Source organism: Phocoena sinus, chromosome 12, assembly GCF_008692025.1.
Source record: "Phocoena sinus isolate mPhoSin1 chromosome 12, mPhoSin1.pri, whole genome shotgun sequence".
NCBI lineage: Eukaryota > Metazoa > Chordata > Mammalia > Artiodactyla > Phocoenidae > Phocoena > Phocoena sinus.
In genome coordinates, this window is record NC_045774.1 from 8,736,620 (window position 1) to 8,751,134 (window position 14,515).

The window sequence follows — 14,515 nt, forward strand, 5'->3', positions numbered from 1 at the left end:
GAGCCTGCGCGTCCGGAGCCTGTGCTCCGCAATGGGAGAGGCCACAATAGTGAGAGGCCCGCGTACCACAAAAAAAAAAAAAAAAGAAAAAGAAAAAAACCGCCTCCATGAAAAGGAAAGAAAGACATAAGTAAAACCCAGGCTGAAGTGAAGAGACAACAGACTAAAGGAAGATTTACAAAACGAACAATGCAAACGCAGAACAAGCTGTTTTACCAACAGGAAAAGAGCAGAATGCAGAGTCTGGAAAGTTGAATCAGTTATGCTTTCACAGAACATGAGAGAAAAAGATATTAAATATTGAAGGAGAAAATAATAATAAATAAATAATAATAATAAATGTAGGATAGAGAACAAGGCCAACCTAAGTTATTCCCGAAGAAGCCAGGGCAAGTGGCATAGAAGAATAATTAGACCGGACTGAAGAAAATGTTACTGAGTCAAAAAAATAAGCAAACTCCCACCTCACACCCATTAGCGGCTACCATTAAAACAAACAAACAAACAGAAAATAACAAGTGTTGACAAGGATGTGAAGAAACTGGAACCCTTGTGCACTGTTGGTGAGACTGTAAAATGGCACAGCTGCTGTGGGAAACAGCATGGCGGATCTGAGAAAATTAAACATAGAAATACTATGTGAGCCAGCAATTCCACTTCTGGGTATGTATCTGAAAGGACAGAAAGCAGGGTCTCAAAGAGATGTTTGTGCACCCATGTTCACAGCAGCGTTATTCACAGAGCCAAAGGGTAGAAGCAACCCAGGCACCCATCAGCAGATGAAACGGGCCAACAAAATGGGACACATACACGCTAAGAAATGTGATGCAGCCTTAAAAAGGGAGGAATTCTGCAAGACGCTACAGCACGAACGAACCTGGAAAGCAGGATACTTAGTGAAATGAGCCACTCACAGAAAGACAAACACTGTATGATTCCACCTATGTGGGGGACCTAGAGTAGCCAAATTCACAGAGACAGAAAGTAGGATGGGGGCTGCGGGGGCTTGGCGGGGAGGGAGAAATAGGGAGAAATGTTTAACGGTTACAGAGTTTCAGTCTTGCAAGATGAAAAAGCCTGGAAACGGATGGCGTGTTACCTAGCCGAGTTGCTTTACCCGTCGCGCAGCAAGCCGAAACGCCGGGACGCTGAGGTTAGCAGCAAACAGCGCAGACACAGGGAACAGGCCTCAGATCCACCTCCTGGAAGGCAAGGGGCTCGAGGCATTTCTGGGATGAAGTAATTAAGAAGCAGGGCGGTCTGAGCGTGGGGAAAGGTGATTGGGAAAAGGTGGGTCATCGCCCTTCCGCGCAGTAACTAGGCTACAGGTCTATGCACGTGGCAAGATGGAGGAGCTCAGCACGCCCTGAGGGTGGAGTTTTCTGCCCTCTGACTTCAAAAGGTCACTGCCCGGACGCTTGCGCATGCCCAGTTGGAGGGTTGGGCCAGTCTTAACCAGTTCAGCTCAAACGAGACGCAGCTGACTCCAAGTTCCTGGAAAACAACTCTGGCAAACATCTCACTGTTTAGGACAATAACGGAGGGCATGTGAGTCTCGTAGATGACCCTGATGAGTGGAGGCCGGTGAAATGGATTTGACTAACGATTACCCATGGTTTCAAATGTATTTAATGCCACTAAACTGCATACTTGCAATGGCTAAGATGCTGAATTTTAGGTTATGTGTATTTTGCCACAGTAAAAGGTAATTTTTAAAAAAACAAAAGAAGCAAATCCAAGAGACAGGCAGCTCAAAGGAACTTTCCTTATTCCATAAAAATCAGTGTGGAGAGACTCAGACCGAGGCATGTACTGGAAACTGTTTTCAATTACAAGGATCCAGCAAAAAACCAATATGCTTCTAGTACATAAAATCTAGGTGATCAATAAAGAAATAAAAATAAAGCTAGTCTCCAACGTCTCTGTCACATTATATTCCAAAAGACAACGATTTTGAGATGAAAAGTTGGGACTTGAGCTTTAAAAGCCAGTGAAGTCCTTACTCATGAGAAAAGGCTACCGAAGGCATCCTCAGATAGGCTTAGGACACACGCCACCCACATGCTCTTCTAGGAAGAAAAAATCTTTGAAGAGACACTTCAGTTCACTGAAAATGAATCAGAATAAAGGACCTGCAAATTGGGAAATCATGGTCTCAAAGATACCTGCATTCATGAAACCGTGCAGCAGTGGGATCATCTAAAATCGGTAAATCCACCCATGACTTCTATTCGGCACTAGAATGCGCTCTTGGTCTGATCTATGGACATGGGTCTGTTATTGTAGAAATTCCTGTGAACACATGACTGGAAAGGACGTACAAGCCTGTCTGGTATCCCTACGTCCCCAGTATCCTTAACTCTCGCCGACATTTCAGCCCAGAGTTTTAACCAAGGCAGCACATCACCACCACGCTGAGTGCCAGACTGGGAAAATGGCCCCCGGGCACTGACCTTCCTGCAGGGCGAAAAGTTTCAGCTGAACTGAGTGAGCTGACAACTTTAAGTATGAACTCAAGGGTATGGAAAGCTTACTCATCTCAGAAAGGCTTTAAAAGCAAGACCTGCCATGACTAATCAAGTGCTGATCACGGAAGAAATTTCAACTTCAACACCAACAATAAGAGTGATACTCAAACTACTGTGTAAACATTCCCTTCAGTAAGCACAAAATAAGCTTTTCAAAAATAAACTTTTTCAAAAAGTATCCCACAGGACTTCCCTGGTGGCGCAGTGGTTGGGAGTCCGCCTGCCGATGCAGGGGACGCGGGTTCGTGCCCCGGTCTGGGAGGATCCCACGTGCCGCGCAGCGGCTGGGCCCGTGAGCCATGGCCGCTGAGCCTGCGCGTCAGGAGCCTGTGCTCCGCAATGGGAGGGGCCATAACAGTGAGTGGCCCGCATACCACCAAAAAAAAAAGTATCCCATAAATTTCCATTTTTAACTATATGTTTGGTAACATAAGGCTTCAAAGGCTGTTAGGTAATCCTTACTCTCATTTGGCCAACGGATAAAAAGAATATCACGATCCTTTATGTAATCATCATCTGTCCTGTTCCCACAGAAAGCAGTGTACCTACACCACGTGCAACAGCCAAGCTTTCTCGTGAGAACTACAACAGATGCTATCTCCAAATCAGAACTAAGAAGACTGTATTTCAAACAACAAAAGGCTTTTTCTCTGTGAAATTAATCTTAGTGGCTAACCTTTTGAAAATTTATGGCTAACCTCTTGAAAATTTAGAAATGTACAGCTATGTGAAAAATTGTACTCAGTATATTTAACTTGTCTATGTACTCTTTCATGTGAGACAAATTAACATCGTTCCTATCGACAGTGCTAAAAATCAGATTAGAAAAAAGAAGAAATCCAGTTTTGAAACAAAGAGAAGCGGTAGAAAAATGGCCCTTTAACCTTGGCACCAAGCTAAAATCCTTCCTTGGCCAAATCTGTTAAACCATACCTGGCGTTCAATTTCTTTTCAATCTTTTATAGAGTTATACCTTTTCCTCCTCACTTGAAGGGCAGAAGGATTTACTATCATGATTTGGAATTATTCCATTCTCATACATTAGTTATTTGCCTTGTGGATATAAAGTGGTGATTCGGTGTTTTACCGAAACATGGGATTATGAAAATACTGGGAGTATCAGTCTGAAATTTGAAAGATTACATTTTCCAAATTCTAGGAATCTGACTCTCTCTTCTTTCCTTCTCCCAAATCACGCCTCTTTTGATGGCTCCTGCTAAGGATAACACACGGCCCCCATCACTGGAAGCAACTTTCAACCAACCTTCCCTTCTAAGTCCTTTCCGACTTGCCTTTGTTTACCTAGTTCTTTCTGTTGCTTCTCTTTTACTCTGTTTCCTTTGGTTCTTCCAGTTAAGCCTGAAGAGCTATCAGTTTTGCTAGTCCACAGAACTGTTTTTCAATTTTCCCTCTTTCATCCCCTATGACCAAGTTCAATCACCCCTTTGTTGAACTCTCCCTCACATTCCCCATCTCTGTTGCCGCCCGCCTCATCCCTTCACACCTCGTTCACTGAAAAGACTTTCACCTGCTTCATTCACCTTCATCTTCCCCTCCTGAGTCTGTCCTACAGAATGCAGGCAGACTTTCACCTGGCTTTCTTCTGGCAAAGCGCGTATGCTCACACCCCATTTCCTGCAGCCTCCAATCCAAACTCTTCCGAGTGGCTTTTAAGACCCCGTTCCTCCGGGCGAGTCTCCCAGAAGGCCGGAGAGAGAGGAGATCAAGAAGGGATGGGATAGATTAGGAGTTTGGGATTAACAGATATACACTACGATATATCAAAGAGATAAAACAAGAAGGACCTTAGCAATTTAAAAAGAGAGAAAGAATCATTTCTTTGATATATATTCTTCCAGATAATTTTGTTTATGTATCTTTTTTAAAATGAAAGAAAAGTGTACCACAAGGTTTGATAAGCTGCTCTTGAAATTCACAACAGCTGGTATGCATCTCTGTTAACAGAGCATCACATTGTTAATGACTGTAATATTCTACTTGATTGTATGGGTTCATTTTTACCATTAAAAATATTTTTGGATCACTCACAGTGATTTAAATTTAAAAAAAAAGAAGAGATGGGACTCTGGAGACCTGGTTCTAGGCTTACTGACCGCATGGCCTTGGGCTCCCTTGTGTCTCTAAGCCTCCGTTTCTTCCCCTATAAAATTGGGATAATGGTGGTAGCTGTCACGTAAGATTGTTTGAAGATTTAAACAAAACATTTGGTGTCAAGAAATGCTTAACACAGCCTCCCACACGGTGAGTGGTCCACACTCATGCCCACGACGTTCCCTCTCCCGGACAATGTCTGTCTCCCTCTCTAATCCCGACCCGCTTGCAGAAATGCTCCCACCTGGGTGCTCTGGGAAGTCACCTTGAGCCAGTTCAGCCCTCCCTCGCCTCTCCCTCCTCTGAGCTCCTGGGGTCCTCAGCAGAAAACCTGCTCAGAAGGCAGAAACCTCAGGTGTCTCCTGGACCCTCAACACAAGCCCAAGGCCAGCGCTGGTCACAGGACTTGGGCACTGACTGCAGCAATCTGTACATTGGTTTTGCTTTTTTAAATTGCTACCCTAGAGCTTCTTCTTTCTTGATTTTAAAACCTGTTTTCTCTCCTGCTCCCACAGCAAATCCACTTCTTGAGGAATGAGTCTCAGGCTGAGGAAGAAGCAGGGAGAGGAAAATGACAGCGTCAAAAACCTGTCCAGGACCCAGCTCAGTTGTGACTATCGTCTACCCTCAAGTTTTCCCAAGGCTTTTCTTTGGTTTGGCCCCAGGATTGGAAGGCAGCCCAGCGTGGACAAAACTAGAGAGAGAGAGAGCAGAGAGCTTCGAAGAAAGTAGGCTGGGAGGGGGGCAGTTGGGTTATACATTACTTAGCTCTCTCCCCAAGCGATTTCCTATGTCAGTTCACTCAGAGTAATGCAGTCATCTTGGATATTTTGACAAACATCCTTATTTCAACATAAGGAAGCTGGGGTTTCAGAAATCAGCTTCATGAGCTTAGAGCGGTAAAGTTACAATGCCCCGGGCATGGTGCCCTCCAGGGCAGAGACTTCAGCAGGGCTGGCCAGCTTCCTGGGAGGTTGCCTCAGCCCCTGTCCTATAACCCTGTGGCTAGATGAAGAAAAAGTGCTGAAGAATTTAATACCTTACGACGCAGTGTTTATCGACCAAATATGTATGGTTGACTGGAGATCTTGGGACCTTTCCTCCTCTCTCAAGAGCCCAGACCTGCTTGAGCACAAGTGCAGGCCAGGCGGCTCACAGGAAATCTTGGTCTTTTCCTCTCAAGCTGAGAAAAGCCTGCAGGGCATCGGCTTCACAAACTGAGGAAACGGCGAGATGTGTGGAGATAACTCTGACCACGGGGGAGTGACCTGGCGTGCTGCTTCAGAGCTGGGGGTGGGGGGGGGTGTGGAGCTTAGGAACAAGGAAATCTGGTTGAACAACCTGCCTTCGAATGACTGACTGAAATACATTAAGCCTTGCAAAGGGATGGGAAATTTAAGGAGATTAATATCAGGATATGCCCATAGACACAATCCTTCCGATTTAGGGGGAGAGAAAACCCAGCTGCTGTGCCCACACTGTGTAAGCACCTCTCACAGTCTTAGCCCCCGGGGCACTCACGCATCTACAGCAATATTTACAAGTTGTTTTCAAATCTCAGTCTCTGATTCCTCTCCTAGAATCACACCAGAGGAACATAGCTACCTCTCGTAAGTTCTGTGACGTCCTTGTGCACGCCACCCCACGAGAGGCAGAAACACCCCCCCGTGTTTCCAAGGGACTGGCGACCAGCCTACTCGTGCTTCGAACGGCATGAGATCAAGCCACAGATATTCTTTATCATTTTCAAAAATGCCAATTCCATGTTTAAAATATTTTAAAACCTCACAACATCAAAAGATTAGAATGTAGATTCCCACTATCACTAACAGAAAGCATACCCATTTCTCTAGTAGAGCATCCAATACAGGTCAGCTTGCCTCCTTCAAAAAGGCCTTAATAAAGCTGCACAGGACGCTCTAATATTCTCTGTGTTACAATTCACTCCACGTTTCCTCAAAGAGATAAATTAAGCTCTAAGAAAACTAACAAAATGAACCAGTTAAGAAATTGAAAGGAATCTTAACTCCTACGTTAACTGATCCCCAGCCATTACAAACAAACTTTTGTAAATTAAAAACAAAAAAAAAAACTTTTTTCATATAACAAAACGCACTTTTGAATTACAATAACTTCCACTTCTAGAAAGGCAGCTCCATATTAAGCACTCGGCAAACATTTCCCGATCAAGTTTGAGGAGCGACAGCCGTCTTTGTCAACAGTTTGTCCTGCACCATCTCTGAGGCTCCCCAGCCCATCCTCACCTGTCCTCAAAGCACACGGTACACTTCCAGGCACGGGTCATCCTCAGGAACACTCGGCACTTGGCACACACGCGGTGGCTACAGCCCTGGCACACGGCCCCCCGGTTCAGCAGGAGCCCCAGGGCCTGCCGGCAGCGGGCACAGGACTTCTCTTTGTACTCCTGGCTCCCGCTCTTCGAGCCTTTCCACCTGAGATGCTGCAAGTGTGTCTTCAGTTTCCTGTGGCCCAGAGAGTTAAATGATAAGAAGCAATTGAGTGGAAGGACAGATGCCAGCCAAATTCCTACATGGCAAGGGCCCCAACAGCACCACCCATGGCGAGAAAGAAGGGGCTTTGGCATCCAGCACCCCCGGGTTCCAACACGGCTGTGTAAACCACGATCTCTTGCGACGTCTCGGAGCAGAGGCTCAGAGGTTTTCTCGACTGTGCAAGCCTTACCTCCCAGGGTTGCTGTGAGGATTAAATGGCAAAGCATAAACACTATGGCTGGCTAGGTTCATCCCTCTGTGCCCAAAGGGCATTATAACATAAAGCAAGGACAGTGAAAGAAGAGGAAAAATGCAGAAAATGGCATCAATTCTAAAATGCAAGGCAGGGAATGACCTATAAATGTACAGTATACATGCCTGCTATTGTCTTAAGTTCCCCAATAAAGTTATTTAGCTGATGCTATGCTTTTTTCTAATGGAATAAATTAAAAAAATTTTTTTTTTATTGGAGTAAAATTCCTTTACAATGTTGTGTTTAGTTTCTGCTGTACAATGAAGTGAATAAGCTATATGTGTACCTATATTCCCCCTCCCTCTTGAACCTCCAGCCCCGCCTTTCTCCCACATCTAGGTCATCACAGAGCACCAAGCTGAGCTCCCTCGTTGCTATGCTTTTGCTACTGTTTTTTATGGGTGGTCAGTTACTTTCAGTCCCTATTTCCCCAGGACAATAGCCCTAGTACAAAGGGACATTACATTGGACCCCAGAAGGTATCATTAGCCAGAATACTCTTCTATGAAATGTCTCTGTTACTTACTTTTATTATTTTTTTAAATTTTTATTTATTTATTTTTATTTTTAATTTTTTTTGGCGGTACACTGGCCTCTCACTGTTGTGGCCTCTACTGTTGCGGAGCACAGGCTCTGGACGCACAGGCTCAGCGGCCATGGCTCACGGGCCTAGCCGCTCCGCGGCATGTGGGATCCTCCCAGACCAGGGCACGGACCCGCGTCCCCTGCATCGGCAGGCGGACTCTCAACCACTGTGCCACCAGGGAAGCCCTACTTTTATTATTTTTTAAAGTTTTATTGGAGTATAGTTGATTTACTGTTACTTTTTTTTTTTAATGCTTGCTCTCATGTCTTTTCTTTTTTTTTAAATCTATTTGTTTATTTTTTGGCTGCGTTGGGTCTTCGTTGCTGTGCGTGGGCTTTCTCTAGTTGTGGCGAGCGGGACCTACTCTTTGCAGTGCGCAGGCTTCTCATTGCGGTGGCTTCTCTTGTTGTGGAGCACAGGCTCTAGGCACGTGGGCTTCAGTAGTTGTGGCTCGTGGGCTCTAGAGCGCAGGCTCAGTAGTTGTGGTGCACGGGCTTAGTTGCTCCGCGGCATGTGGGATCTTCCTGGACCAGGGATTGAACCCGTGTTCCCTGCGTTGGCAGGCGGATTCTTAACTGTGCCACCAGGGAAGCCCTCCTGTTACTTACTTTTAGAAAAGAGAAGCTAACCCCAAGAAACAAGCTTACATCCAACTTTCAGGATTTGCTCTAGAATCAGTACCCTTTGTAACAAACCTTTTACCACAGTATCCAAGTTACTTTGTTGATATTCAAAACGATGCTTCTAAATCACCGTAAGATCTTGAATCATCAAAGAAAAATCAATTTTGTTCAGTGTATTTTTTTAGTGGAATAAAGTATAAGTACACTTAGAGAGCTTTGGGATAACAGAGGAGGGTAGAAAAAGAACATTGTACCTTCCAGTTAACCAGAAATTTTCGCTCCTTCCTCAGACATTTGGTGGTCCAAAGTTTTATTTTATATGTTTATTTTTCCTGGCAGACTCTGAAGGAGTTCTGCCATTAAAAACAAAGCAAAACCAAAAAGCCTATTCCATTTACTTATCCTCTAGACCTCACGCTCTCCATAAACATCGATCGGTAAACAAAGCATCACCATATTAAAGATGGATCTTGACAGCTAACCACGGACACCGCCCAGCCCTGCTTTGTTAAGTGTTAAACTAACGTCCAACAGCCCGCGGAGCTCAGAGAGAGGAAAGAGGCTCTCTGCTAACAGATCAGTCGGAGAGCAGGCTGGGCAGGTTTCCCCTTCCCTCAAAGCCGGCTGGGAAGCAAAAGAGAGAAAAGAAAAGGACAGGAATGGATTCCAGCAGGTTTGCTGTTTCTATGCTGCTTTCTTTGTGCCTTCGGTTACCACCAAAAATAATTTAGGAAAACCCTTAGCCGGAGGTCTTTCCCTTGAAGGGCGTATGAGAAGCCTGAAAGCTTCCCTTGAATTATTCCTGTCAAGTAGGCAAATGGACAAGCTGACAGACAGCAAACTTATCACAAAAAAAGGCATTATTTTAAAGGAAAAACAAAAGGCATTCTTTCCCTTACCATCCCCGAAGCTTAGTGACACGGCAAAGGTCACCTCCCCCACAGCCCTTCACTCTGACTCTTGTCAGACAAGAAGCTGAGTAGGCAGCAAGCAGCAGTACGCCAGGTAGAAGCAGCTTCCAAGCAGAAAAAGCCAAAAAAACGAAAGAATCCCACCCACTAAATGACAGCATACCGTATCCTTTCCTCCTCGATGTTTCGAACCTCCCGGTCCCGGTACAGGACCTGGAGGATCACCTCGCGTTCTGATCCCCGGAGGGACTTCAGGCTGACTTCTTGGGCCATTTCTGTCTCTTCTTAGACCCACGCTGAGGTTCTACTCCGTGGCCTTGCGCTCCTGTCCCGCGGATGAGCACAGAGAGTCCAGTGAGAGCCCCACGTGCTTTTGAAAGCAATCCCTCTCCTATTTCATTGGCAGCTGTGTTGCTTGTGGCTCTTTTTTTTCCTTCTTTTTACTGTGTCACACTCCTCAGGAGAAGGAAGTTCCAAGAGGCCGTCCCTCGGTTGGGATGGTCGCTCCCAGAGCCTCATGCCACCTGGGGAGCCTTTTCCCTGGGTCCTGCCGCAGCCTCTGATATCCGACTAAGACAAAAGCATATCTTTTTTTCTGAGGTTTTGCCAGAGATTGTTATAAATTATGCAGGGCCCCCTGCAGATAATTTCTGCAAAGCAGAAGTAATCCCCAATCTGAGGGAATTTACGAAGAGCAGTGAGAAGCGTATCAACGACTTACAGAAGTCAACCTTCCCCTTCATATGTTTACAGGTAGCAGCAACGATGGTTAAAAGCCCAGCCAGCTCAATACCTGTAGAAAAGACAATAAAAATGGCATCATTTTTCCTGGCTGATGTACCTATACTGCAGCATGAATCCAGAAGAGACAAAATGCTCTACACAGACAGATCTCTGCATTTTCTGCCATGATGATAACGTAAGATTTTAAATTTTATTAAATTGGCCTTCTCGTGTTTCTAAAAGCCTCAAACTTACACACTTGAATTTTTCTAATATGAATTCTGTACCTTGAGTGATTAGAGGCATACAGGTCTATCTTTAACGTACATCATCCCAATCGAAAGTACATTAGAACAACCAAGTTCTCAACTGCTCACTGTAATTTTTACAGTTAACTTCAAGACTCAAAAAGAAACTGTTTAATCAATTAAGGATGTATAAAGGGATATCACCACAACCTCAATCTACCCATTATCTATGGTCTTTAATGGTTTTCAGTGGCTGCCCTATGCTCGGGGCCTTGTTTCTGGTTAATGCTAGTTGCCAGGTTCTGCATACGTTCCTCCTACTTTCTTTTGCCATCAGTGACGTTGGACACACATCACCTTCAATCTGTTCTTCCCCCCAACCAAGAGGATGGCATTGAATTGATAAAGCACTGGATAGATGCATGTCAGTGAAAAGCAGGAAATGCAGCTCTAATTGATGCACTTTCTAGAATGCCATTTTGTTATCAAATCTACATGAATTCCTTAGTAATAAGACTTCCTTTCAATTCTTTAGAAGCTAAACTCCCTTTGTTTGGCTGCAACAGAAATGCACATTATATTAATTTATGATTCATAGCAAATCAATGAATGAGAAGTTAAGAGAACCCTAAGGAATCATTTCTTTAAGCACAGATTCTTAATCTTTGGTCATCTGGTGAAGCTTCTGTATTTAAGTGCATAAAATAAAATACATTATTACAAAGGAAATCGATGATACTGAAATTTTTAAAGATTATAACATAGTAATAGATGGGTCCATTGATGCATGAAATCTAGCAGTGATCTAACAACTAATTTCAGAGTAGTGATGGTTGTAAACAATGTTTTCAGATATCTGCAACATACAATGTGGCATAAAAATATCTGTGATTTCTATTTGTGGCAGTCACCAGTCCTGCTAGTTCTACTGTGGTTCAGTGCCTGTACTCATAATTGCAGGAAATGCTAAATTTTAGTTACGGGTTAATGAAAACAATGATGTAAAATTTTTTCATGTCCAAGGTCATGGGCCTACAGGCTAAGGACCCCTGGCTTAAGGGATTCTCTATCTGTCAGTTTCTCTATTGTAGGATAAAGTTAAAATATGTGGCCCACCCAAATTGCAGAGGTTGCATGAGAAGTAGGAAAGCCCAGGGCTGCCAGGAGACGCTCCTGGCCTCTGGTCTCCAGCCAAGCAGTCCCAAGTGCCTGCTCCCAAAAGGTGTCCTATGTAGACGGTGGGGAAATGACAGGGACAGACAGGGACAAGGACTTGGGGCTCCAGCCCCACCGGAGTCGAAGCCACATCCTTCCTTGGGCCCGCGTTTCCAGATGAATAGACGGAGTTCCCCAAGGCTCTGAGTCTCTGGGAAAGAGGAAAGTGCTGGGGCTTCCCTGGTGGCACAGTGGTTGGGAGTCCGCCTGCCGATGCAGGGGACACGGGTTCGTACCCCGGTCCGGGAAGATCCCACATGCCGCGGAGCGGCTGGGCCCGTGAGCCATGGCCGCTGAGCCTGTGCGTCCGGAGCCTGTGCTCCGCAACGGGAGAGGCCACAGCAGTGAGAGGCCCGGGTACCACAAAAAAAAAGAGGAGAGTGCTGGGAAACAGCGTGTAATCAAGTGCTAAGTGGTAAAGTGCAAACTAGCCACTGTGTCACCAACGTCATAAGCCTATTTCTTCTAAACACGCCCTCGGTTCTTCCTGCTTTTTTCTTATTTTAACCTATTAACCATACTACTAGGCCAACCATACTACTATCCTGTTTGTCTGATTCGCAAGTGTTTTAAATGAAGATTTTTGCAGTTGTTTCAAAACATGTGATCTGTGCACTGAGCTTTCTCTCCATGTGGCCTTTGGACTCTGCTGTCCAGCAGAAGCAGCGCAGCCCTGGGCTGGAAGAGAGTGCTCCTGCAGTACTCAGTGTTCACTCCTTCAGGGGGAAAGGCCCTACCCATTCCAGAAATGCAGGATTCGGTTACTTAAAAACACTACTGTTCTCTACCAAACGCATGTCTGTGGCTTCAGAGAGCCGTCTGCAGGGAGGAGTAGGCGCGCTTCCTCCCCCTAGTGGCCATCCACTGCTATTTACAGAAAAGTGAAATTGAGTTCGTTTCCAGCATCCATCCATCATCCATTCACTCAGTAAATGTTGATAAAGCACCCACGTGCCAGGCACTGTTCAGGTGCTTAGGATACAGGACTTAATGACTGGTAATTTATACTCTATCCTACTTTTCACAAGAAGATGATGTAGCTCACAATAAAAGCACAGAGAGGACGATTAAAGTCAGAGAAACAGCAACCAGAGCGAAAAGGGGCCGGCAATTTCTACCGGGAACCTGCAGTGAAACAGTCACTGTACTTGAGCATTAGCTGTACCTCTGACCTTCCTAGTAACCAAGGCAAAACAAAACAGAACGAAACAAAACCCAAAATCAAAGTGGTGTACATAGTTCTGATAAATCGAAAGAAAACAAGGGCATTCTTGAGGTGTAAAGGGCATGGACCAAAAAGGCAATCAATTATCTGAGCAGTGGTCTGGCAGAAGATGCAAAACTGTGCTTCACGTATCATCATTATATTGATTTCAGATTAACTAAGGATCGAGCACCAGATTACAGTTCATTGAAAGCCTTTCAAACACACAGCAAAACACGGTGCTCTCTGGTGCTCCAAGTTGATACAGGGATAAAGCTTAGACGAAGCATCACCCCAGGATCATTCATTTCAAGATTTAACAGAAAGCCTAGGAGGGTGTTTTCTCCTAGGTCTGGGTGTGCCGTGTTTCTCTCTCTGAGTTTTTATTCTCGACTTTGAGAGATTTTGACTCTGGTTTCTATAAACCTTCAGTCATCCAAGCACGTGGTTGATAACTACTATGAGTAAATCCTTCTTTTTTTTTTTAGGTTTTTAAATTTTAATTAATTAATTTTTGGCTGTGTTGGGTCTTTGTTGCTGCGTGCAGGCTTTCTCTAGCTGCGGTGAGCAGGGGTTAATCTTGGTGGCGGTGCGCGGGCTTCTCATTGCACAGGCTCCTCTTGTTGCAGAGCGCCGGCTCTAGGCGCGCGGGCTTCAGTAGTTGCGGCACGTGGGTTCAGTAGTTGTGGCTCGTGGGCTCTAGAGCGCAGGCTCAGTAGTTGTGGTGCACGGGCATAGTTGCTCCGCAGCATGTGGGATCTTCCCAGACCAGGGATCAAACCCGTGTCCCCTGCATTGGCAGGCGGATTCTTAACCACTGCGCCACCAGGGAAGTCCCTATTATTGTTTTGAAATGTACTTTTTCCCTTTAACTTGGAGGACCTGTGTCCAGATCCTCTCTACACAAGGGTGACTTTTTGAACTGATGCAATCAGTACTGCATAGAGCATCACCCCAGGATCATTCATTTCAAGTTTTAACAGAAACTTAGGAGGATGTTTTCTCTTTGGTTACCAGGGTCCTCCTAGTGTCCCAACTGGCTTGGTGGCTTAGACATTTCACACGTTTGAGCCACAGGTGCTTCATCTTATTTGGATTTGTTCAGGCTTTTTCAGTAGGGGCAGTACCATGCTTCCCTCTAGATATTTGTGGGGTGCTTTTGGTTGTCACAGTGACAAAAAGTTACCTTGCATTCCCATACAAATGTTGGCTATCTTACCAGATAATTCAACTAGGAAAAAAGTATAATTTTCTGATAATAGAATTTAACTCATAGAAACACAAAGTATATTTTGCAGGGTTTTCACATACTCTGAGCTTTCCAGAATGCAACTATTATGTAAATTGAAGAAAGACTGTACTTGGTTTCATTTAGAACTTTAACAAAAATTGTTTATCATTTCAGAGCGTTGCATCACCAAGGGCAGCGTGGCTTGTAGCATTTGAATCACTAATGCCATAATACTGGTAATGGTCTGCATTTGTAGATGTTCTAGTCAATGTGATTCTATGTATGTGAACATTTGACAACTTCACTATGTCTTCTAATGCAGTTTACATACATGAGTACATATTATATTCTTATAATTTACTGCCCCT

The 14,515-nt window shown here is 44.8% G+C and overlaps 1 protein-coding gene across 1 annotated transcript in view; it reads right to left on the reverse strand.

The window, feature by feature from the left end:
• SYTL3 (synaptotagmin like 3) overlaps window positions 1-14,515 on the reverse strand; it is a 93,338-nt gene that overhangs the window by 66,530 nt on the left and 12,293 nt on the right. The window contains exons 2-3 of the mRNA XM_032650622.1: window positions 9,690-10,319; window positions 6,905-7,123 (exon numbers count right to left, since the gene is read on the reverse strand). Of these exons, the coding sequence (XP_032506513.1) occupies window positions 6,905-7,123; window positions 9,690-9,799 (329 nt within the window). The 5' untranslated portion in view covers window positions 9,800-10,319. The remainder of the gene's footprint in view (window positions 1-6,904; window positions 7,124-9,689; window positions 10,320-14,515) is intronic.